At 42.3% G+C, this 24,508-nt stretch overlaps 1 protein-coding gene across 3 annotated transcripts; it reads left to right on the forward strand.

Annotated features, from left to right (window-relative positions):
- Positions 1-13: 13 nt before the first annotated feature.
- On the forward strand, positions 14-19,884 carry GLOD4 (glyoxalase domain containing 4). 3 transcript variants are annotated; one of them, XM_047706065.1, is made up of 9 exons: positions 14-170; positions 1,980-2,029; positions 2,794-2,914; positions 7,767-7,911; positions 12,299-12,435; positions 13,223-13,309; positions 13,580-13,693; positions 13,783-13,869; positions 19,616-19,884. In XM_047706065.1, exons 1-9 carry the CDS (start codon positions 81-83, stop codon positions 19,679-19,681), a joined length of 897 nt encoding a protein of 298 aa, XP_047562021.1. In that variant the 5' UTR covers positions 14-80; the 3' UTR covers positions 19,682-19,884. The 3 variants fall into 3 exon arrangements, with proteins under 3 accessions (XP_047562021.1, XP_047562023.1, XP_047562022.1); XM_047706067.1 differs by having other exon boundaries at positions 21-285; positions 1,928-2,102; XM_047706066.1 differs by lacking the exon at positions 1,980-2,029 and having other exon boundaries at positions 42-170.
- The last annotated feature ends 4,624 nt before the right edge of the window (positions 19,885-24,508 follow it).

Raw genomic sequence — 24,508 nt, forward strand, 5'->3', positions numbered from 1 at the left:
GGCCAGTGACGTCACGACCCGTCTGCGCATCTGCGTGCTGGCAGGCTTCTAGTTCTGCCGGATGTGTGGCGCTTGTGGCTATGGCTACTCGTCGAGCTTTGCACTTCGTCTTCAAAGTGGGAAACCGCTTCCAGACCGCGCGTTTCTTTCGCGATGTCCTGGGGATGAAGGTGCAGACGGGGCCGAGAGGGGCTGGGGCACGAGGGTGGGTGGCCGGGGCCGCTGCGCTCCACTGGCCCAAGAAAGGGACAATTGGGTGTGTCTTGAATCTCCGCTGGCGCCCAGGTGTCCGACCTTAGCCCTGGTCTCCCCATTAGCCCTGTTGGGTTTTCAGCTTCAGGAAGCGTTGTATGTTGCTGGTTGGGTTGGTGATCTTGGAAGGGGTCTTTATTAGTCGCCGACTGTGTCCCCACACACGTTTGTTTCATTTGAGTTCATTCACAAATATTGAGGCTCTGCCTTCGTGGACTTTCCAGTCTAGTGGGAAAGACAGTAAACAGAAAGTAATATAATACTCTCCCAATGAACAATAACCCAATCGCTTCCGGTTTGGAGCCTTTCGGCTAAGATCATCTGCCTGTTTAGAGCTCTGCTTTTCTCAGGCCTGCTTTGAATGGTCTCTTACGGGTGTTCGGTCTCCGGGTGAATGCTTCGGCCCTCCTCTCAACAGTCCAGATCTAAGTGTGAAGTCAGAACCCATTGTCTCCGACACCCGGAAGCGGCCCCTCCAGCCCTGATCAGCTGTGATTCTGCAGGGATCACCTGGGTGGCAAATGGAGGTGGAAGCTATTGGGGAGCTCCCGATAAGCCAGGGCTTTAGAGGTGCAAGAGTGCAATTTAGAGAGTGCAGAAGATGTAGAAGGCAAGGGAGTTACCTGAATTCATCAGTCACTTAAAACCTATCGTCTGTGCTTCATGGTCCTGTGTTGGTGACAGCTTTGGTGGCAAAGATGAAAATGACCTTAGTGTCTGTCTTCAACTAAAGCTTCTGGCTTAGGATAGGGGTGGAGATGACAGTTTGGTTTGTACATAGCTAACAGTAATGGAAGTGAAAACTTCATAAGTGATGAAAAACCACAAAATTCTCCCCCTTAATATGTTTCCTTATTGATTAAAGGGTTGTTGTGAAGATTAAACACTGAATATCTGATACATCATATGTATTATATAAGTAGTAGCTACTAGTATTATTAAAAATTACTACAGGAAAGATTTAACTTCAGCTTGGGTCATCAGGAAATAATTCATGGACATCTTGCATTTGAGTTGATCTATAAAAATAGGCAAGGATTTCTACAAAGATTAGAGGGAGGAGTATACTGGAAAAACTGAAAGAACCCATGCAAAGATAAGGTATGTTTGGGAAACAACACTAGTTTTCTGTGCCTTCAGCTTAGATTTCTTAGTTGAAGTTGAGATGGGATATCAGGACAAATAGGTTGGGACTACTTCTGATAGTATCTTGAATACTGAGGTATTTGGATTTTATGGCACAGTAAGTAGAGAGCTCTCTTACATTTTAGAACAAGGTAATGTTGTGATCAAAGCTGTGCATGAGGGACGTAATTTTTTGGTGGTATTAAGGAAAGATCAGTAAAGATGATTTTTAATAGTCTAGGAGATAACTGATAGGAAGTTGAACTGGAGCCATAGCTGTGGGAATCAAAAAGGAGAATAGAAACTTAAGACATTGAGAGGCTGTGTGTGGGGTTCTTCTATGTCCAATGGTGTAATAAGTTATCTATTCTCACAACACATGGGGAGACTCAGGCCCTAAGCAACATTCTCAGGCAACGTTCTCAATCTCAGACAACTATTGAGTGACAGCCAGGATTCCAAATCCGAATTCTGTAATGCTGGGGGCCATCCTTTGGTTTTCTGGGTCGTGGTGATGGTTTTAACTTCACAGCGCTGCTTCCAAATCTAGGTAGATTTCACAATCTTGTTTGCCTGACTTGGTATTCTAATTTCCTTATCAGATTCTGCGGCATGAGGAATTTGAAGAGGGCTGCAAAGCTACCTGTAATGGGTATGACACCTTGTTTCTTAAAATCTCCTTTAGGCTCTGAATACCCTTGGAGAACAGAAGAAAGTTGTTTGAAGTGAGTATAAGGTAGTAGAATACATTCAGGAATCAATAAATTAAGGTGGCAGCTCTAAAAAACACAAGTAAGTGTATCCTCTAAATGAATCATTGTATTTTTTTTTTAAGATTTTATTTATTTATTTGACAGAGGGAGAGAGAGAGTACAAGCAAGGGGAGCAGCAGGGACAGGGAGAAGCAGACTTCCCCTGAGCAGGGAGCCCAGCATGGGCCTCGATCCCAGGACCCTGGGATCATGACCTGAGCCGAAGGCAGATGCTTAACTGACTGAGCCACCCAGTGGCCCTAAATGAAGCAATGTCTTATTGAGTGTCTTAGCTTAGTAGCCATAGCAAACTGGAAAATTCCAAGGACTAATGAGAATTGCATGCTTGTTGAGAGATATGCAAAAATATAAAGGTCCGGTTGGAGAAGTATCTTTATAGGAGTATGTCCCCTGCTTTAAAGAAAAGGTAAACAAATCTTTCCCTCAAGTAAGTGCCAGACAGGTGATCTTTGGAGCCTCTGGTGATGGGGCCCATGAGCACTGTCCATAGCTGCATTTAGAAACAGCTGAGAGGTCATTGCATCCTTACAGGTACTTAGAGGACCAGAGGGGACTGCCTACTGTTCTGTCCTGAGTTCCTGAGGGGAGGCCTGATGCAGATTTTGTCTGTATTCACTGGATTCATTTACTTTCATCTTCCTAGGCCTTATGATGGGAAATGGAGTAAGACAATGGTGGGATTTGGACCTGAGGATGATCATTTTGTCGCAGAACTGACCTACAATTATGGCATTGGACACTACAAGCTTGGCAATGACTTCATGGTAAATGGCATTTTGTTTGAGCAGATTTTGGCTGTGCCTTTTATTGAGGTCCCTGATACAACTTTAAGTATGATGACTGCTCAGTTGATGGCTTTTGAGTGCAGATTAGTGCTTGTGCACCTGTCTCAGAGCTGCTTTGGGAGGAAATGTGTTCTTCCAGTGTTCAGTAGGAGGCAGACTCAAGACTTAGAAACAGCTTTGACAGAGACAGGACTCCTTTAGGGGAATGACTGAACCTTGAGAGATAGAAGGACCGGAGTCATTGGTCTGCTTAAGCAGGTCCTGATCATCAAACAGAGAAGTATTTTCTCTCTAATGAACCATTAGGATCGGGCTCTGCTATTATGGCAGTGCTAGTCAGAGAAAAACAGGAGAAGCTCTTCAGGAGAAAGAGAGAGAAACATTGCATATACTGCATTCATTGCTTCATTCATGCGAGAGTTCAAGTCACTGTGCATCTAATAGTTACAGGGTCTGCCTCTTATTGAGCAGCTACTATGTGCTACATAGAATGCCACCGGGTCCAAGTACACAGTGAGATAGAAGTAACCAGTTTTCTCTCAGGATCTACCGAGCAAATCTATCTCATGCTAGATGTTATTTTGGTCAATTGATTCTGCTATCACTCTTAACTCATGTTAAAATAATAATGACATTTAAATGGAATTTTTGTGACTCAAATATCTATAAAAGTGTTTTGTAAATGAAAGGGATAGCTCAGATTTAACATTATTAGTGTCTGTTTTTCTTTTTCTCATTCTTCATGTCTTTACTCATTTATTTATTTTCATTAGGGAGAGAGAGTTTTTTTTTTTTTTAAGATTTTATTTATTTATTTGACAGAGATATCACAGGCAGAGAGGCAGGCAGAGAGAGATGGGGAAGCAGGCTCCCCCTTGAGCAGAGAGCCAGATGTGGGGCTTAATCCCAGGACCGTGAGATCATGATCTGAGCCAAAGGCAGAGGCTTTAACCCACTGAGTCACCCAGGCACCCGGAGAGAGAGAGTCTTAAGCAGGCTCCACGCCCAGCTCAGAGCCTAATGAGGGGCTTGATCTCACGACTGTGACATCATGACCTGAGCTGAAATCAAGAGCCAGATGCTTAACTGACTGAGGCACCCAGGTAGCCCTAATTTATTCATTTTACAGATATTTATTGCGACTTACTATATTATTTATATTTATATTTATATTTACTATACTTATATATAGTTATATATAAGTATATATATATTTACTATATTTATGTTTATTGTGACTTACCTGGTTAGGTCCTGGGTTACAGCAGAGTGAAGCATGTTCCCTGGCCTAAGGGGCTTCCTGTCAGGTGGGGGAAACAAGGAAAGAGACTGACGAGTGCGATTAGTGCCAAGATTGGAAAAAGCATACGTGGATGTATGTGGGCAAAGATGAGGCTGGAGAAATAACTGGGGCCATCAGACTAGGGTGTTTACACTTTATTCTAAAAACAGAGTGAAGCCATTTTTGAAGTAGGGGAACGACACAGTATACGTGGTGGGCAAGAATTCACCTGGCTGGAACATGGGTTTTGGGTTCGAGGAAAGCAAAACTGGAAGCGAGGAAACTAGCTCAGAGGGTAGTACAGCAAGGGACTCAAAGCCCCTTAACTCATGCAGTAGTGGGAGATGGAGAGACCTGGGTGGATTTGAGAGATGTTTAGGAGGTAGAGTTAATAGGATTTAGTGATTGAGTGTAAATGAAAATGTTTTCATGTTTCTTCTTATCTTTTCCTTACTCTCCAAATCTAAATCAGGGAGAGGAAGGAAGAGCAAAAGCATCTTGGCACCATCATACTGTCACCAGCTCAAGTCAGATGTTGACTGATGGTGCTGCAGGGGTTAGAGGTCATGTAGGTGGAGAGCAGCAGGGCTGCTCCACTGTGGGTCTTCCTAGGAGACTCTGTTAATAAAATATCCCTAATAAAAGGAAACTCTGGGCTCCTCAGTTCATGGAACAAAAAGAAAAACAGGTTACATAGAACTCCCATTTATGTAAAGAATTCCCATACATTAAAAAGAAGAGGATCCTGGGGCGCCTGGGTGGCTCAGTGGGTTAAGCCACTGCCTTCGGCTCAGGTCATGATCCCAGGTCCTGGGTTCAAGCCCCGCATCGGGCTTTGTGCTCGGCAGGGAGCCTCCTTCCTCCTCTCTCTCTGCCTGCCTCTCTGCCTACTTGTGATTTCTCTCTGTCAAATAAATAAATAAAATCTTAAAAAAAAAAAAAAAAGAAGAGGATCCAAGGGCACCTAGGTGGCCTACTTGATTAGTGTCCAACTCCTGATTTCAGCTCCTGATCTCGGGGTCATGAGATTGAGCCCTGCTTCCAGCTCTCTGCTCAGCTGGGAGTCTGCTTGAGATTCTCTCCCTCTTCCTCTGTCCTTCCTCCCTCTATGTCTGTCTCTCTCTCTCTCTCTCAAATAAATCTTTAAAAACAAATTATCAACAACTTAATTTTTTTTAAGGGGCAAAAACTGAACAGACAGCCATAGAAAATGAATCAGAAATGTCTCTCAGACATTGAAAAAGATGTTCAACTGCCAAGGTGCCATTTGTCACCGATCAGATTGACAAAAATCAAGAAGTGTGATAGCACACCGTGTTAAAAAGGGTGTTAGTCAACTGCCACTCTCATACATTACTTTTATAAGAGCATATATTACTACAACTTCAGTTTGGCGGTATCAAAATAATGCATTTGACCTTGGTCCTTGCAATTTCACACCTAGGAATTTAGTTTACATGTATGTTAACAACTGTGTGAAATGAACTGTATTAAATTATTTATGGTGGTATTTATTCATACAGCAAGTATTTATTGAGTGCCTGCTATGTACCAGGCACGGTTCCAGGAAGTTTGGATAACCAGTGAACAAAATGGGCAAAAATCTATGTCTGGCAGGGGAGGGAATCAGGGCCTGACAGACAATATATAATAAATAGAATAAATAAATCATACTATGTTGTTTTAAAGGTGATCGTTGTTATTGGAAAAGAACAGCAGAGGAAGGGAGATGGGGAGTATGGGACAGATGACTGGTTTTAATTTTAAGGAGGGTGTTGAGGGTGGGTATCAGGGAGGAGGGGACATTTGTGGAAAAGCTCATGTGAGAGAAGAGAGTTAGTTAGCCACGTGGGTATTGCAGGGGAGAGCAATCCAGATAGAATAGGCTATTCAAAAGCCCTCAGACAGTACCTGGCGTGTTCCCAAAAAATGCAAGGAGGCCAGGTTGGCTGTAATAGACAGAACAAGGGGAAAGTGGGAGGAGATGGGGTCAGAAATGATGGGATCAGGTTGTGTTGGGCCTTTCAGGCCATTAGAAGCCATCCCTGAGTGAAACTATGAGCTATCAAGGGTTTTAAGCAGGGGAAATACAACATAGGGTTGCTGTCTTGAGAGTAGAGTATGCATCAGAAAATTTACTTTGGCTACAGAGTGGGTGATGGATTGTCAACTCAGGGAAAGAGAGGCTGTTATGATAATCCCAGTTAGAACTGCAGCTGGTCTTATCAGAAGGCATAGTGTACATTTTTAGGTATTGTGATTAAATTTTAAGTAATACCCAGATAGTTGGTTTAAATTTTTTAATTTTTTTAAGATTTTATTTATTTATTTGAAAGAGAGCTTGAGAGAACAAGTGAGGGGAGGGGCAGAGGGAGAAGCTGACTCCCTGAAGAGCAGAGGACCCGACATGGGACTCGAATTCAGGACCCTGGGATCATGACCTGAGCTGAAGGCAGACACTTAACCGACTGAACCACCCAGGCACCCAAATTTTTTTGTTTAAAAAGCAAGAATAGGGGCGCCTGGATGGCTCAGTGGGTTAAAGCCTCTGCTTTCGGCTCAGGTCATGATCCCAGGGTTCTGGGATTGAGCCCCACATTGGGCTCTCTGCTCAGCAGGAGGCCTGCTTCTCTTCCTCTCTCTCTGCCTGCCTCTCTGCCTATTTGTGATCTCGGTCAAATAATTAAATAAAAATCTTTTAAACATAAATAAACAAATAAATAGCAAAAATAAAAATAAAACATCTCAAGTAGGTAGCTGGCAGGCTAAGGTAAAATCAAGATTTCTCTGACTAGATCTTCAAAATTAAAAGAAAGTATCTTTTGGGGCGCCTGGGTGGCTCAGTGGGTTAAGCCGCTGCCTTCGGCTCAGGTCATGATCCCAAGTCCTGGGTTCGAGCCCCGCATCGGGCTTTCTGCTCAGCGGGGAGCCTGCTTCCTCCTCTCTCTCTGCCTGCCTCTCTGCCTACTTGTGATTTCTCTCTGTCAAATAAATAAATAAAATCTTTTATTATTTTTTTTTATTTTAAAGATTTTTATTTATTTATTTGACAGAGAGAAATCACAAGTAGGCAGAGAGGCAGGCAGAGAGAGAGGAGGAAGCAGGCTCCCCGCTGAGCAGAAAGCCCGATGCGGGGCTCGAACCCAGGACTTGGGATCATGACCTGAGCCGAAGGCAGCGGCTTAACCCACTGAGCCACCCAGGCGCCCCATAAATAAATAAAATCTTTTAAAAAAAAAAAAGTATCTTTGGTATTAAAATGGTCAAACTTCTCAGGGCGCCTGGGTGGCTCAGTCAGTTAAGCGTCTACCTTTGCCTCAGGTCATGACCCAGGGTCCCAGGATGGAGCCCCAGGTTAAGGAGCCTGCTTCTTCCTTTCCCTCTGCTGCTCCCCTTGCTTGTGCTTGCTCTCTGTCTCTCAAATAAATAAAATCTTTTTTAAAATCACTAGAAGAAAATTTTGAATGCCAATTAAATCTTAGGTGACATGATGGTTTTGCCTCATTATCTTGCTCTAGAAAAGATCTGTAATATTGTTTTTTGTCATAGGGTATCACCCTTGCTTCTAGCCAGGCTGTCAGCAATGCCAGGAAGCTGGAGTGGCCACTCAATGAAGTTACGGAAGGTGTTTTTGAAATCAAGGCCCCAGGAGGATATAAGTTCTATTTGCAGAATCACAACCCACCTCAGTCAGGTAATTATACTGGGACTAATAAAAGCCCTCTGTGTAACGCCATCTTTGATGAAAGGAGAGAGGAACCAGATCTCTTTCTCCTGTGGAGTTTTTATATTGACATGATATCTCTCCTAAGCCAATGTTTCTTATTCTTTGAGGAATCTTTTTTTTTTTTCTTCTTAGTGAGTGAGAGAGAGCACGCAGGGGGAGAACAGTAGGGGGAGAAGCAGGCTCCCTGCCAGACAAGGAGCCCAGTGCAGGACTCGATCCCAGGACCCTGGGATCACGACCCGAGCTGAAGGCAGAGGCTTAACCAACTGTGCCACCCAGACATCCCTGGAGAGGGAGAATCTTAAGCAGGCTCCACACCCAGTGTCAAGCCCTATGTGGGGTTCGATCTTAACTGCCCTGAGATCATGACCTAAGATGGAATTTTAAAAATCCGACACTTAAACAGCTGAACCACCCAGGCATCCCGAGAGATCATATTTTCATATTAGAACTTTAGTGCATAATCCTAGGGGATCTAACTGGTTCTGATTCTGTTCTGTTGGGAGTATATCTGTTTCAGCTGTAACAGAAAACCGATCTCAAACTAGCATGGACAATAAGAAAATAGCTGACAGAGCAGGTATTCTATAGGTTAACTGATTCAGCAGCTCAACAATGGCATCAAGAATCCAACTTTTCTCTGTCTCTCCATCCTCTTGTCTGTAGGGGTCTACTTCTAGAGCCGGTTCTCTTGTGGTTGTTGGGTGGCTGCCAGTAGCAACTGGGGCTACCTGCTTCCACATTCTCATATGGCCTGAGAGACTGACTTCCTGTTGCTTTTATTAAGAGCAGAGCAAAACTCTTCTGGAAGTTTCCTGCAGACTTCCTGGTCAGATTTGATTCACAATCCTGCTCTGAATAAATCATTGCTAAGGCCGATAGGTTTTATCCTTAGACCGGTTGGTCTTCTCTCCCGCTGAGGTCAGTTTCACAAGCCATAGTGCTGGCGTTAGGTGAGTGAGGGTGGAAGGGAAGTGAGGGGCCCAGCACGCTGACTGCCATGTGGAAAGAAACTTTGCACAACATGTTTCATTTACTGCAGAACCATCCTCATCCCAGGTGTAATCCCTGCACCTTCTGCTCTGCCAAAAGAAAAACAATAGCAGAGAAGGACACCAGTGAATAGCAAAGGCGGTTCTGCCTGCCATTTCAGTGCGTGGGCACACTTCCTTAAGTGGACCTGAGATGGGGCGCATATATTCTCTTCCTTCCACTGGTCTGCCTCAGTGCCCAAATGCCCCTCGTACTGAGTCTGATTGTGTGTGCAATGCTACGTGCTTTTCATCTGGAGCTCAGCAAAGGAAATAACGATCTATTCCAGTGTGGGAGGTTAGATGGGTGCTGTAGGACTTACTGGCAGATGGTCACATTTTATAAGCCTTGCGAAAGAGTCTATTATTTATTTTGCGGACAGTGAAAGATTTTTTAATTTTTTTATTAACATATAATGTATTATTAGCCCCAGGGGTACAGGTCTGTGAATCACCAGGTTTACACACTTCACAGCACTCACCATACACATACCCTCCCCAATGTCCATAACAAACCACCCTCTCCCTACCCCTCTTCCCCCACCGGCAACCCTATTTGTTTTGTGAGATTAAGAGTCTTTTATGGTTTGTCTCCTTCCCAATTCCATCTTGTTTCATTTATTCTTTTCCTACCCCCAAGCCCCCCCACAAAGTTGCATCTCCTCTTCTTCATATGAGGGAGATCATAGATAGCTGTCTTTCCCGGATTGACTTATTTTGCTAAGCATAATACCCTCTAGTTCCATCCATGTCATTGCAAATGGCAAGATTTCATTTCTTTTGAAGGCTGCATAGTATTCCATTTTATATGTATACCACATCTTCTTTATCCATTCATCTGTTGATGGACATCTAGGTTCTTTCCATAGTTTGGCTATTGTGGACTTTGCCGCTATAAACATTCAGGTGCATGTGCCCCTTCGGATCACTACATTTGTATCTTTAGGGTAAATACCCAGTAGTGCAATTGCTGGGTCGTAGGGTAGCTCTATTTTCAACTTTTTGAGGAACCTCCATGCTGTTTTCCAGAGTGGTTGCACCAGCTTGCATTCCCACCAACAGTGTAGGAGGGCTCCCCTTTCTCCGCATCCTCTCTGGCGCCCACTTATGATCTCTCTCTCTGTCAAATAAATAAATAAAATTTTTTTTTTTTTAAGATTTTATTTATTTATTTGACAGAGAGAAATCACAAGTAGGCAGAGAGGCAGGCAGAGAGAGAGGAGGAAGCAGGCTCCCTGCTGAGCAGAAAGCCCGATGCGGGGCTCGAACCCAGGACCCTGAGATCATGACCTGAGCCAAAGGCAGCGGCTTAACCCACTGAGCCACCTAGGCGCCCATAAATAAATAGAATCTTAAAAAAAAATAAAAATAAAAATAAATTTTAAAAGATACCTAAAAGGGGGCGCCTGGGTGGCTCAGTGGGTTAAGCCGCTGCCTTTGGCTCAGGTCATGATCTCAGGGTCCTGGGTTCGAGCCCCGCATCGGGCTTTCTGCTCAGCAGGGAGCCTGCTTCCTCCTCTCTCTCTGCCTGCCTCTCTGCCTACTTGTGATTTCTCTGTCAAATAAATAAATAAAATCTTTAATAAAAAAAAAAAAAGATACCTAAAAAATAGAGAGCCCCACAATCCCAAGATGTTTTTGTCCTTTGGAATGATAGAACCTTTGTGGCATTAATTTCCATTTGGTAATTGGGTCAGATCTATCAGTCTAGCTTTTCCAGCCTTCCTTTTACTCACTGGGTCCTGGGTAGTCTCGCCCACTTGCTACCATTCCTGTCCTTCATCCTTCAGGGACTTAGCTGGCTGGAATTTGTTGATTTCTCAGTGAACAGGAAAAAGGAACAGTCTGGCAGGCAGAGGCATCTATGAGAAACACTTCGCCTTTGTCATGGTATTGCTGTTCTAGCAAATGGGACTGAGGCAGTGAAAACCAAAGAAGAATATATCGAATTTATCATAGAGCAGTTCTTCAGAAGGTCACCTTACAATATAAAAACTTCCAATGATGTTAAATGTTTTAGTATAACTTTTATCCGTTTTGCAAAAAATAGATTTTTTTCCCTAGACAGATAAGCCAAGAAGAAGAAAGAAGAAAACAGTACCCACATAGCCAGATAATCACTGTTAACATTTTAGAGTGTATTTTTCCAGTCGTTTATCCAAAAAAATCTAACTATATGTCATATGTTCCATTGTAACGATTCCATTATTATTACCGTTATTACATGGGGGGAAGATTAAACCGTTGTCTAAATGTTGGATATTTGTGTTGTCCCTGTGTTTCATTGATGAGCAGCACTGTAAAGATGTCTTTGTCCTGAAAGGCCTTCATACATTTGCAATTACTTCTTTAATTGGTGATAATAGGATTGCTCTTTGAAAAGCTGTTTACATTTTTTTAGGCTTTGGGTACATTCTGTCAAATTGTTGCCCAGAAGCGTTCTAGTTTGCCCTCTGCCATATTATATGATTGTGATTTTTTTCCCCCTGCCCTATTACAGTTAACAATGTAACTTTTAAAATTATTTGCCAATGAAATAACAAAATGTTTTAATTCTAGTTTCTTTGATTATTTGTGAGGTTGAATTTTTTTTATATGTTCATTGACCATTCCACTTCATTGTTTGTGAATTACTACTTTGTGCTTTTTACCTATTTTTTTTCTAGGATGTTCATCTTTTCCTAGTAATGTTTGAAGATTATTTAAATATTAAGGACTTCTTATCATATATGTTGCAAAAATGTTTCCTACTTTGTCATTTATTCTTTGATTGTAATTTTTTTCGTTTCTTTTTCTTTCTTTCTTTTTTTTTTTTGGTGGTTATTGCCTAGGAATTTTCCATTTCATGCAATTAACCTAGTATATTTTTTCCTTCATGGTTTTTCTATCTCTGGTGTCAGGTTTTTTAAAAAAAACTTTTTCCACCTCCAAGCTGTAGCAATAATGACCTATTTTTAGTATTTTCATGGTTTCATTCTTTAAACTTAATCCTTAAGCCTAAAATCCCTTTCTTTCATAAACTAAGTTTCCTGGGGCACCTGGGTACTCAATTAGGTAAGCTTCTACCTTCTGCTCAGGTCATAGTCCTGGGGTCTTGGGATTGGGCCCCACATAGGACTCCCTGCTCCACAGGAAGCCTGCTTCTCCCTCTCCCTCTGCTGCCCCTGCTTGTGCACACACTTTCTCTTCCTCTTTCTCTGTCAAATAAATACAATTTTCAGAAAAAAATATACTAAGTTCTTATATATACTCAAGCCTGATTTAGTCTTTCTTCGATTCCATTGCACTGATCTATAAATTGCTATTGTTTTATTATTCTCCAGATCCTATATTAAAAGTAACTCTAGCAGTGTCTGATCTTAAGAGGTCCTTGAACTACTGGTCTAATCTACTGGGAATGAAAGTTTATGAAAAAAGTGAAGAGAAGCAAAGGGCTTTGCTGGGCTATGCTGATAACCAGGTGAGTGATCTTGGAGAGAAGTAATCTGTTACTTTGAGTTTGGCTTATAAACGAGGTTACATGAAGGTTATTCTCAAGAGTTTTTTCACAGTGATTCAATATTTACAGAGATAAACAGAAAGAAGAAAATAGAAATTGCTGATAACCTCATCACCCAGATATTACCTTTGTTTATATTTGGGGATATAGCCTTTCAGAAATGGAATTGCTGAGTCAGAACAGAGGGAGACAACATCTAGTACTATAATGATAATCTATTTTATCTTTTTTCTTTTAATAACTTAGCATCTGAACATGATTTAGTCCTTGCACTCTGACCCAGCACATCTACTCATAGGAATTTATTTCACAGCTGTACTCACCATTCAAGTGCGCAAGGAAATGTGTAAAAGGTTATCTGTTCTAGCATTGAAATAGCAAAAGATAAGAAATAACCTCAATGTCCTGTGCATTAGAGGTATAGTTCAATATTTTTTGGTTTATCCATAGATTGAATTACTGTGCAGCTATCAGAAAGAATAGGGTGAGTTGTTATGTGCCAATGGAATAACATTGGATAAAAAGAGCAAGGGACAGAATAATGTGTAAATGATGCTACTGTCTGTATTTTAAAAAAAATCTGTGCATGCCATGTGTCTAGCAGGACACACAGGAAGCCTCTGGGAGAGAGTAGAAGGGAAAAATAGTTTTTACTTTATTCCTTTAGTACTGTTTGATTTTTTTTTTTTTTTTTTTAACCACATAACCTGTTCCAAAAAACTAGACCCACTTTCTTTCTTCTTTTCAGTGTAAGCTGGAGCTGCAGGGTATCAAGGGTAGAGTTGATCATGCAGCAGCTTTTGGAAGAATTGCCTTTTCTTGCCCGGAGAAAGAGGTAATGTTTGTTCCTGGATCTTTCGTGTAAGCTCTGGGACTAGCCAATTGAATCAGCTAAGAACCTCAACCCTCCCTTCTTCAGGTTGTTCCAATTGTGGCTTGCTATCAAGTTCACCAGTTGTTTCAAGAGTGGCTGAGATAATAAAATCAAACAAGTGGTGTCTGGATTCTCTCTGATTGATCTGATACTCCTCTAGGGCTGACAAGGACCATAGTGTGGGAGTGGTACATGACCCCTTGCTCGCTTTCCCTCTTTATTTTCCTCCAGTTACTGGACTTAGAAGACTTGATGAAAAGGGAGAACCAGAAGATTCTGACTCCCCTGGTGAGTCTGGATACACCAGGGAAAGCAACAGTACAAGTGGTCATTCTGGCTGACCCTGTAAGTATTACTCAAGAAAGGGATGGGCTGCACCAGGGGTTTCTTCAAGGTGTCTTTTTGCCAGATTTCTTTTCTCTTTATCGGTGTAGGATGGACATGAAATTTGCTTTGTGGGGGATGAAGCATTTCGAGAACTTTCTAAGATGGATCCAGAGGGAGGCAAATTGTTGGATGACGTGAGTCTCATTTCTGACTTTGTATCCCCATAGGCCTACAGCGGATAGTGTTAAGTGTGTGGGGGAAAGGCTGAAGTAGGAGGGTCCAGTGCTGTGTCCTTTTGGCGGTAGGGTGACATTTGAGCCAGGAACATGTGTCTTCATTGCTACCCGTATGACTCTTTTTTTTAAAAAAAGATTTTATTTTTAAGTGGGGCATTTGAGTGGCTCAGTCGATTAAACGTTCTGTCTTCAGCTCAAGTCATGATTCCAGAGTCCTTGGATCGAACCCAGCATGGTGCTCCCTGCTCAGCAGGGAGCCTGCTTCTCCCTTTTGCCTCTGCCTGATGCTCCCCCTGCTTGTGCACTGTGTCTCTCTGTTAAATAAATAAATAAAATCTTAAAAAAAAGATTTTATGGACACCTGGGTGGCTCAGTTGTTGAGCGTCTGCCTCGGCTCAGATCATGATCCCAGCATCCTGGAATCAAGCCCTTCATTGGGCTCCCTGCTTGATGGGAAGCCTGTTCTCCCTCTCCCACTCCCCCTGCTTGTGTTTCTTCTCTCGCTGTGTCTCTCTCTGTCAAAAAAATAAATAAAATCTTTTTTTTTTTTTTTAAGATTTTTACTTATTTGACAGAGATCACAAGTAGGCAGAGAGGCAAGTGGGGTGGGGGGAAGCTGAGCAGAGAGCCCAACATGGGGCTTGATCCCAGGACCCTGAGATCATGACCTGAGCCAAAGGCAGAGGCTTAACCCACTGAGCCACCCAGTTGCCCCTAAATAAAATCTTTAAAAAAAAATTTTTTTTATTAATAAGTAATCTCTACAGTCAACATGGGGCTTGAACACACAGTTCCAAGATCAAGAGTCACATGCTCTACCGCCTGAGCCAGCCAGGCACCCCTAAAATATTTTGTTTTTTTAAGGGATCTCTACACCCAGCATAGGGCTCGAACTCAAGACCCCAACATTAAGAGTTGCACACTCTACTGACCAAGTCAGCCAGGCGCCTCAGCATCCATATGACTCTTAACTGGGTATAGCATTCATGCCTTCGCACTTGCTCACGCTGCCTGGGGAACCACTCCTGCCCCGTGCATCATGATTCTGCTCAACGAGGGGAAAGGCCTGGATACACCCCCCTGCTTCTTTAGCTCTCTTGGTCCTCTCATCTCCGGTGTACAGTGGCAGTCCCTTCTTTTCTAGTGAATCGTTCTGGTCAGCATGCAAATGAGGTTTCATGCCTCCCATCTTTTAAAAGTCTTTTGCCCCATATCCCTTCTCCACAGTTCTTTTTAAAAAATCTGCCTACACTCTGTTTCTGCTTCTTACCTCCCCTTCACACCTGAGTCTGTTCTGCACTGGCTCCTGTCACTCAGGGGAACGCTCCTCTTGAAATCACCAATGACTTCATCTTGCCAAGTCCAGCAACTACTCTTCTATCCTCATCAGACTCAGTCTTTAATCAACATCCAAAGCCATCATTGTACCCCAGCTTCTAGCACATACCTGGTGCGTAGTAGGAACTTAGGAATGCTCTGTTGATGATTCAGGGAATGAATCACTGACTCTTCGCTTACTATCTGTGTGACTGACTCTAAGTAATTCACTTAAATTCTCTGAACTTCAGGTTTGGTGGTTTTGTTTTGTTTTATTTTGTCTTAAGTAATCTCTGTGCCCAACTTGGAGCTTGAACTTGCAACCCCAAGATCAAGAATCACATGCTTTACCAACTGAGCCAGCCAAGATCCCTTAGGCTTTAGTTTTCTTACCTGGAAATTTGAGAAAAAGATATGTACCTCATAGGATGGTTGTATGGTTTACAGAGCATGGCAAACTGCTGACATTATAACAGACATTCAATTTAATTAAAGCAGGAAACAAAGTATATAGCATTAATAAATTTTATCATAAAGGAAAATAGAATCCCAGACAACCTCCAGTTGGCACATTTGTTAGACTTTTTCCTCCTTGCTTTTTCATATCACTGACTAACTTCCTCCTCTTTCAAGTTCTCTTCTTTTGTCTTGGAGATCCTGCCATTTTCATATCTCCCTGACAGCTTCTCAGACACAAGCACATCTTTCTGTCTCATTCCGGAACGATTTACCCACAGTCCCACTCTAGCTGTCTTTTACTCTCATTCCACATTTTTCCTCTTCTCTGAGTAGAAGTTACCTACTGCTCTGGTTACTTCTCTGAGCTGCAACCATCATCCATTCTCTGACTTCCTAATTTCTAGTTCCTACTCCTCCCTAAGCTCTAAACAAGTATTTTTTGTTGTTACTGAGGTAAGGTATACACGAAATATAAATGAACAGAAATTTAGTGTTCTGTCTGATGAGTATTGACAGCTAAATATTCTCATACACCACTGTTCAAAATATAGAGCATTTTCATCATTGTAGAAAGTTCTTCCATGCCCGTTTCCAGCTAATTCTCACTGCTGCCTCCCAGAAGCAAGTATTGTACTGATTGTCACATTATTTTTGTCTTTGGATTTCATATAAATGAAATCATTCAGTAGGTATTCTTTTGTGCCTGGCTTCTGTCACCCAGCATAACATTTTTGAGATTCTTCTATGTAATTACACACATCAGAGTTCTTTTTTTTTTCTTTTTTTATTGCTGAGTGGTACTCAGTTTTATAAATACAACAATTTGCTTATCCATTCTTCTGATGGTGGATATTTGAGTTGTTTCCAGATTTTATCCACAATAAGGAAGACTGCTATGAACATTCTTGGGTAAATCTTATAGACATGTTTCATTTCCCTTAGGTAATAATTAGGAGTGGAATTGCTTTTACTTTATGAAAAACTGTCAAACAGTTGTCCAAAGTGATTGGCCCATTTTATTTTTTTAAATTTATTTTTATTATTTTTTTTAAGATTTTATTTATTTATTTGTCAGGGACAGAGGGAGAGAGAGTGAGCGAGCACAGGCAGACAGAGAGGCAGGCAGAGGCAGAGGGAGAAGCAGGTTCCCTGACGAGCAAGGAGCCCGATGTGGGACTCGATCCCAGGACACTGGGATCATGACCTGAGCTGAAGGCAACCGCTTAACCAACTGAGCCACCCAGGCGTCCCCAAAGTGATTGGCCCATTTTACTCTCCTGTCAGCCATGTATGTGTCTGAGAGTTCCACCTGTTCCATACCCTCATCAGCATTTGTGTTTTTCCGGGTTTTTGTGTTAGCTATCCTAGAACGTGTAAAATGGCTTCTCATTGTGCTTTTATTTTTTTTTATTTTTTTATTTATTTTTTATTTTTTTAAGATTTTATTTATTTATTTGACAGAGAGAGATCACAAGTAGACAGAGAGGCAGGCAGAGAGAGGGAAGCAGACTCCCTGCCGAGCAGAGAGCCCGATGCGGGACTCGATCCCAGGACCCTGAGATCATGACCTGAGCCGAAGGCAGCGGCTTAACCCACTGAGTCGCCCAGGCGCCCCTCATTGTGCTTTTAATTTGTATTTCCCTGATAACTGCTGACGTTCAGCACCTTTGCGTATGCTTATTGGCTGTTTGCACACCTTCCTTTATGAATTATATGTTCAAGTCTTTTGTCCATTTCTTTCTATAATAGATTTTATTTATAATATTTGGTGATTAAAAATTCCAAAAATACACAGGAGAGTACAACAAATCTCTGTGTGACTGTCACTAATCAACACTGTCGTAATTTTTCATTATTCCTTCCTACCCCACTTTTTTTTTGGCTAGGGAATTCTTTCCCCACCCCACCCCCAAGATTTTTTTGATTATTCATTTGAGAGAGAAAAAGCATGAGCAGGGGGAGAGGCAGAGGGAGAGGGAGCAGCAGACTCCCTGCTGAGCCACGTGGGGCTCAATCCCAAGACCTCGGGATCATGACCTGAGCCGAAGGCGACACTTAACCATCTGAGCCACCCAGGCACCCCTTTTTTGCTAGGGAATTCTAAGGCAAATCTTAGACACTGTTGTTTCAACCCTAAGTACTTAAGTATTTTATACATTTTCATTTTTTTTTTAAGATTTATTTGAGAGAGACTGCTTGCCTGCATGTGCACATGAACTGGGGAGGGGCAAAGGGAGAGGGAGAAGCAGACTTCCCACCAAGCAGGGAGCCTTATGTGGGGCTCGATCCCAGGACTCTGAGAAGATTAAACAGTTTTTGAAGTGACTGGATTTATGCTTTAGAAAGCTGATGCTGCCGGGAGGGATGGCAAGTGAACGCAGATGCTTAACTGACTAAGCCACCTAGGCACCCCAGTATTTTATACATTTTTAAATTATTTAAAAGAAGTAAAAGTCAAGGAATTTTCTTATGTACCATATTGATATTAGCACAATTTTAAAAATCACCAGTATATCCTTAATGTCACTTAAAATCCAGTTTTATTAAAATTTCCCTAATTAGGGGTGCCTGGGTAGCTCAGTCGTTAAATGTCTGCCTTTGGCTTGGGTCATGATCCCAGGGTCCTGGGATCGAGCCCCGCATCAGGCTCCCTGCTCCATGGAAGGCCTGCCTCTCCCTCTCCCAATCCCCCTGCTTGTGTTCCCTTCCTGTGTCTCTCTCTGTCAAATAAATAAAATCTTTAAAAAAATAAAATTTCCCTAATTAATGAAAAATGATTTTATATAGTTGGTTTTCCCTATGCATTTTTAAGTAGTTTTAATATAATTGGGCTGTATCAATACAGAACAATTTATATGAGCCATTGAGATTCATGACAAACTAGTTGGAAGACACACCTCTGATCTATTTTACATTTTAGCCGTTCTAGTCTGTAATCTCTATGAATGTATTTTCACACTACGTGACTGCTCACACGATTTTATTCTCCTGGAATGTCCCTCATTTAAATATCTGCTTATTTTTTAAGGCCCATTCAAATCCATTTTTTTAAAAAATTGGTTATTTATCTTGTTGATTGGAGTTCTGGTTGTGAGTCATTTGTTAAGTATCTACAAATGCAAGTACTTTTCCCAGTCTATGGCTTGCCAGTTTATTTTCTTAACAGAGTCTTTTGAGGGCGCCTGGGTGGCTTAGTTGGCTAAGTGTCTGCCTTCGGCCCAGGTTATGATGCCAGGGTTCTGGGATCGAGTCCCACATCAGGCTCCCTGCTCAGCAGGAAGCCTGCTTCTCCCTCTGCCCCAGCCCCGCAACTCGTGCTTTCTCACTCTCTTGTGTGCGCGCTCTCTCTCTCACAAAAGTAAATCTTTTAAAAAAAAACCTGCAGACAGTTGCTCAATACTTACATCCTGTCAAATTAAACATAATACTCTATGCCGAATGAATGCCTTTTTTTTTTTTTTTTTAAGATTTATTTATCTGTGAGAGTGAGAACGTGAGCTGGGGGGAGAGGGAGCAAGAACTAAGCAGACTCCATGCTCAGTGCAGAGCCTGACATGGGGCTGGATCCCGTAACCCAGAGATCATGACCTGAGCTAAAACCAAGAGTCGGACACTCAACCCACTGAGCCACCCAGGTGCCCCCTGAATGAGCACTTTTTTTTTTTTAACAGATTTTATTTATTTATTTGACAGACACAAATCACAAGTAGGCAGAGAGGCAGGCAGAGAGAAAGGGGGAAGGAGGCTCCCCGCTGAGCAGAGAGCCTGAAGCGGAGCTAGATCCCAGGAGCCTGAGACCATGACCTGAGCCACCCAGGCGCCCCAAATGAGCACTTTTTGTTAATGACTACAGGAAGTGCAATGAGGTACAAAGTGGACTGTATTGTTTTATGGGCTTAAATATATATTCCAATTCTCTTTTCTGCAGGCAATGGCGGCAGATAAAAGTGATGAATGGTTTGCCAGACACAAGAAATCAAAGGCTTCGGGGTAACAGAAGACATGATGTGGAACAAGCATTTGTGATTCCTGTCTAGCACCTGCAAGGCCTGATGTGTCCATGCATGATAAAGACCCTCATACCTTGCTTGTCTCCTGTACCAGCAAGGAGGCTGGGGTGGTAAAAATCTGTGTGTCTTAATCTTTGAAAGCGCTAAGATATATTTTAGAAATAAAATCCTACTGTCTGTCCAGTTAGAGGAGAACTGTTGCCGTAATCAGCAGTGTTACTGGAATGGCACATTCTTTGTGTAACTCAATTAGATTAGTCATAAATTATTTTTTAGATTGGGCAGCTATGTGGGACACTACCTGTGGTTGGAGATGGAGGGAATTTTGATAAGCTTATAGCAGGACTACTTCTGGCACCATGCTGTTCTAATGCCTTCCTCTGGCAGGCCTTGACACTGAAAAATATTAAAGAGGGGCGCCTGGGTGTCTCAGTGGGTTAAAGCTTCTGCCTTCAGCTTGGGTCGTGATCCCAGGGTACTGGAATCAAGCCCCAAGTTGGGCTCTCTGCTCGGTGGGGAGCCTGCCCCCCCCCCCCGCCTGCTTCTCTGCCTACTTGTGATCTCTCTCCTCTGTGAAATAAATAAAAAATCTTAAAAATTTTTTTTAATTAAAAAAAAGAAAAATATTAAAGAAATTTGTTCTTGAATCAAGAGATTTGACTAACACCCAACACTTTCTTTGCTTTGAAATTCTGAGCAGCCAGAGAAAACAGATGGAAGGAGCTAATGTGCTATGTTGCTACATGCCTGGCTTCATGCTATTTTCCTTATATAACTTTTTAAATCTTTGTGAGAATTTCAATTTTTTAAATATGGGTTAGATTTCTTAAATATGGATTAGATTATTTCTTCAGCCTGAAAAAAATTTTTTTCAGTGATTTTTTTTTTTAAAGATTTCATTTACTTATTTGATAGACAGAGATCACAAGTCAGCAGAGAGGCAGGCAGATAGAGGGGGAAGCAGGCTCCCTGCTGAGCAGAGAGCCCAATGTGGGGCAACCAGGACCCAGAGATCATGACCTGAGCCAAAGGCAGAGGCTTAACCCACTGAGCCACCTAGGCACCCCTTTTTAATGATTTCTTGTAGTTTTCTATTTGGTTCCAAAGAAGAAATAAATTTTAATCATTGGAAATAGAATTATATTGGCCATATTTATTATAAATTGTTTTTAGGGCGCCTGGGTGGCTCAGTGGGTTAAAGCCTCTGCCTTCAGCTCAGGTCATGGTCTCAGGGTCCTGGGATTGAGCCCCGTATCGGGCTCTCTGCTCGGCGGGAAGCCTGCTTCCTCCTCTCTCCCTGCCTGCCTCTCTGACTACTTGTGATCTCTATCAAGTAAATAAATAAGTTAAAAAAAAAAATAAATGGTTTTTGAAAGTATACTTCTTGAATCACGTTGTTACACCAGCCTCTGAGACTCTGTTTAAAATGGTAGCGGCCAGGTTCAGATTTTAGGCAAGAAGCTGAGGAGATTGAAAAGGATTGACTCAGAGGTTACCAGTTCCAGAATAATATATATGAAATCACCTGTGATGTTCTGTGCTGCCAGGAAATTTCAGGGTTTCAGCTCACCTTCTGTTAGGGTAATCTTACCTTCACCAAGAGAAAAAAATCTTTTTCCAGCTCCACGGCACTTTTCATTCAACTTAAACTGTCTTGAGACAGAGTTTCAGAGCAAACCAAGTTATATATATCCCTTTTCTAGACCATTGGTTCACTTTTTTCCTATTCACGGGGAAATTATTGTATGGATTTTGAGAATAACACCTCTGAGGATGGTATGCTCTATTAGAAAACAAGGTTATAAGATGGTTTTGCCCAAGCTGGCGTTTTAAAACAGATGAAGTTGGAAAGTTCTTTGGCTTCTCTAGAGTTGTGTTTTCATAACAGTTATTTTGGGGTTTTTTTGCCTTGAGGGTTGAGGAGTTCTGGCATATTAAGTTTAAATTCAAACTTCCCTTGGGTTTAAATCCAGAGAAATTTAGAATGGCTGGGTTGCAAGCGTCCCCAGACCTACCCAGGGATTTAGTATGAAATCCATATTTGCTTGACATCTTGGTAGAATTAGCAAAGTTGTGGACATTCACAGCTCCTTTATGGGACACTCTGCCCATCTCACCTGTCACATGCAGTTGCCATTGTGGTTTAGCAGTTTTTAGGAGGGTTCCAATTTGTCCACTGAAATTTATGGTGAGAGTTCATGGGTAGTTTCAGTTTGGTCTTAGATTTCTTATCTTTCTGGGAAGTCAATAGGAAATTTATTCTGGCCTTAATGATCAGTAACAACAAAAAAATGCTCTTGTTTTGTTGTTGTTTTTGGATTTTATTTATTTTTAGAGGGCCAGGGTGGGGGCAGAGGGAGAGCGAAACTTAAGCAGATTCCACAGTGATCCTGGAGCCCAATGTGGGGCTCGATTTCATGACCCTGAGATCATGACCTGAGTGGAAACCAAGAGTCGGTTGTAACTAACTGAGCCACCTAGGCGCCCCAAGAAATACTCTTGCCTCAGACTTCTATAACAGAGTCAGTGATACAAAAATCAAAAATTAAAAAGATATACATTGAAAAGTCTTGCTCCTACCAATTCCATTCCCCTTGCCTCCTTATTAAGCAGACAAATATATTTATTTTCTCCCTTTTCCCCACAAATTTCAGCATACTGTACACACTATATATTTTTTAATAATGTATCCTATAGTTGCTTTCTGCAGTCCTAACTATGGTGCATTTTTTATCAGGTTTTATAATGATTTATAGAATGGTATGACTTAACACCTGCAGTGCCTCAGTTAACACCATATTTTGGAGCAAGATGTTCCATTATTATTTTTATTAGTAATTCACACTTCTTGTGAATCGGGGCCTTAAAGCATCAAAATGTGCTTGTAATATCCTCCAAAAGAAGAGAGGACAGCACAACTGTTGTACAAAGTGGCTCTTGCCCAACCTAAAATAGTTCTTCAGTCACTGTGACATCCTGGGGATACTTTATTCTCACGTCATGTACTTAGTCTATAGCAACTTCTTGCAAAGACATGAACAGAAGATCCTGAAAATAGATGGTGAGATTTGGTTTCCTTTGTCCTCTGAAATCTTTATGGTTGTTGCTTCTGTTGTTTAATGGCCCTTCAGGAACTAAAACTGACCTGTCTTAATCTATGAAAATAGTTTCTGAGGAAAAGTGTTGGGAAGGCCCATGCCACAGCAGAGCTTTTTCTCTGAAATGCCTTTAATGATAGCACATAGCTTCCTCCATATCTCAGGGCACTTACTGTGCATCGATGCCTCTGTGATAATTGGCACTAAGGAGTGGAAGCTGAGCACAGACACTTTGGCCCTTGCCCAAAGGGGTGTGTTTGGCTCTTGTCAAGGGGTGTGTTGTGCTTCTAAAACAAACTCGTATACACGTATTATCCCATAGACATTCCCAAGCAGAAACCAGGGTTAGCTACGAACTAATTCCAAGAAAACTTTGGTTGCATGGCCTCCAATGAAACTTTTGGAGACTGGGATTTTGAAACCATCTGATCTGTTGTTTCTAGTCTGCTGTGTTGTCATGCATCAATTGCTTCACTTGACTTCCCTCAAAATATTAACTCCGTCAGGCCTGCGTTCCAGTAGGGGCTTTTGGTAGTAGGATTTGACTTAAGCTTTTTGGAAACCAAAGCCCTTTTCCCCTCACTAATGTTGGGTTGTAGTGAACGGACAACCCCTGAAGAGAGCCAAGGGGCCTTGACCTCCTCTCCTCCTTTCCCCTTTCCCGGGAGGCCAAGCCTCTGAAGAATGGTCTTTTGACCTCATTGAGGCATTTTATAGCATGATTTTTCCCCCAACTTCTCTCCTCCTGCCAAGCATTTGCATATACTCTGGGATAGGAAGGCTGGGAACTCTTATTCAAAATCATAAAGCCAGTTGTGATGGAACTTTCCCTAGAGCAGAGCTGCTTTTTATATATTTTGGACACCTCAGGACTCTCACAGTCACTTTTAGTTTAATCATCTTTCCAACAACAGTCACTCACACTCATGCAGTTTAAGAGATTTATTGATGTTTCTCAGCTATGGTGGTTATGGTTTCGGGATGTTTCAGCCATCGGTCTTTTACGAAGCCCTTTTCCCTACCGGAGGAACCCTGCTACTTCATTCTGTTTCACACTCTGTCCTCCTTAACCAGTATCCTTTTTCTTTAGTTCTTCCACTTTGGCAACATAGATTCTCATGGCATCCATCTTGGACATCCCTCTGTTCTCGTTCCATGCCTCCCACTTGGCCTTGGCTTTCACATCTGTAGCAGGTGGGGAAGGAATGTTGCAATCGCCCTGGGTGGCCTGTTTGTAGAAGCTGTACACCATCAGTTTCTCCTGATCACTCACAGGTCCCTTCAACTGCTTAATAGCGGCACAGGCCAGCTCAAACTCCACTTGGCACATTGGAGGAGGGGAAGCCGGGCCCCTATGTCCTCTCTAGGTGATAGCTGGTGCTGGAAGCTGGAGGATGGAGAGTTAGAAACACTGGTGGTTAGTGATTAGGTCAGGGAAGAAGGGAAAGGGAGCACAGGAGACATGGTAATGTGTGAGAAGAACATAGGAAATTCGTGTGTGTTCTCTCAGAACCGGGGGCTATTGGATTGGATCTCCCCCACCGTTGCTCTGGCTAGCAAAGTGCATTTTCTGGGGAGGGCAGCCAATAACACTTTAAAGGCGCCTACGATGCCAGAAAATTAAGGATACTTGCTGCCGTGAGAAAAGTGCGCTGGGGCAGAGCTGAGGGGAGTGGAATGTGCGTCTGTGCGACAGACACTCTTCAGGGCAGG

The sequence above is a fragment of the Lutra lutra genome, chromosome 16 (genome assembly GCF_902655055.1).
Source record: "Lutra lutra chromosome 16, mLutLut1.2, whole genome shotgun sequence".
NCBI lineage: Eukaryota > Metazoa > Chordata > Mammalia > Carnivora > Mustelidae > Lutra > Lutra lutra.

Bases quoted from the DNA above. Each gene is read 5' to 3' on its own strand.
- GLOD4 (XM_047706067.1), top strand. From the start codon at position 81: ATGGCTACTCGTCGAGCTTTGCACTTCGTCTTCAAAGTGGGAAACCGC. The intron at 2,915-7,766 runs GTAAATGGCATT...TTTTTGTCATAG, and splicing joins AGCTTGGCAATGACTTCATG to GGTATCACCCTTGCTTCTAG. The intron at 7,912-12,298 runs GTAATTATACTG...ATTATTCTCCAG, and splicing joins TCACAACCCACCTCAGTCAG to ATCCTATATTAAAAGTAACT.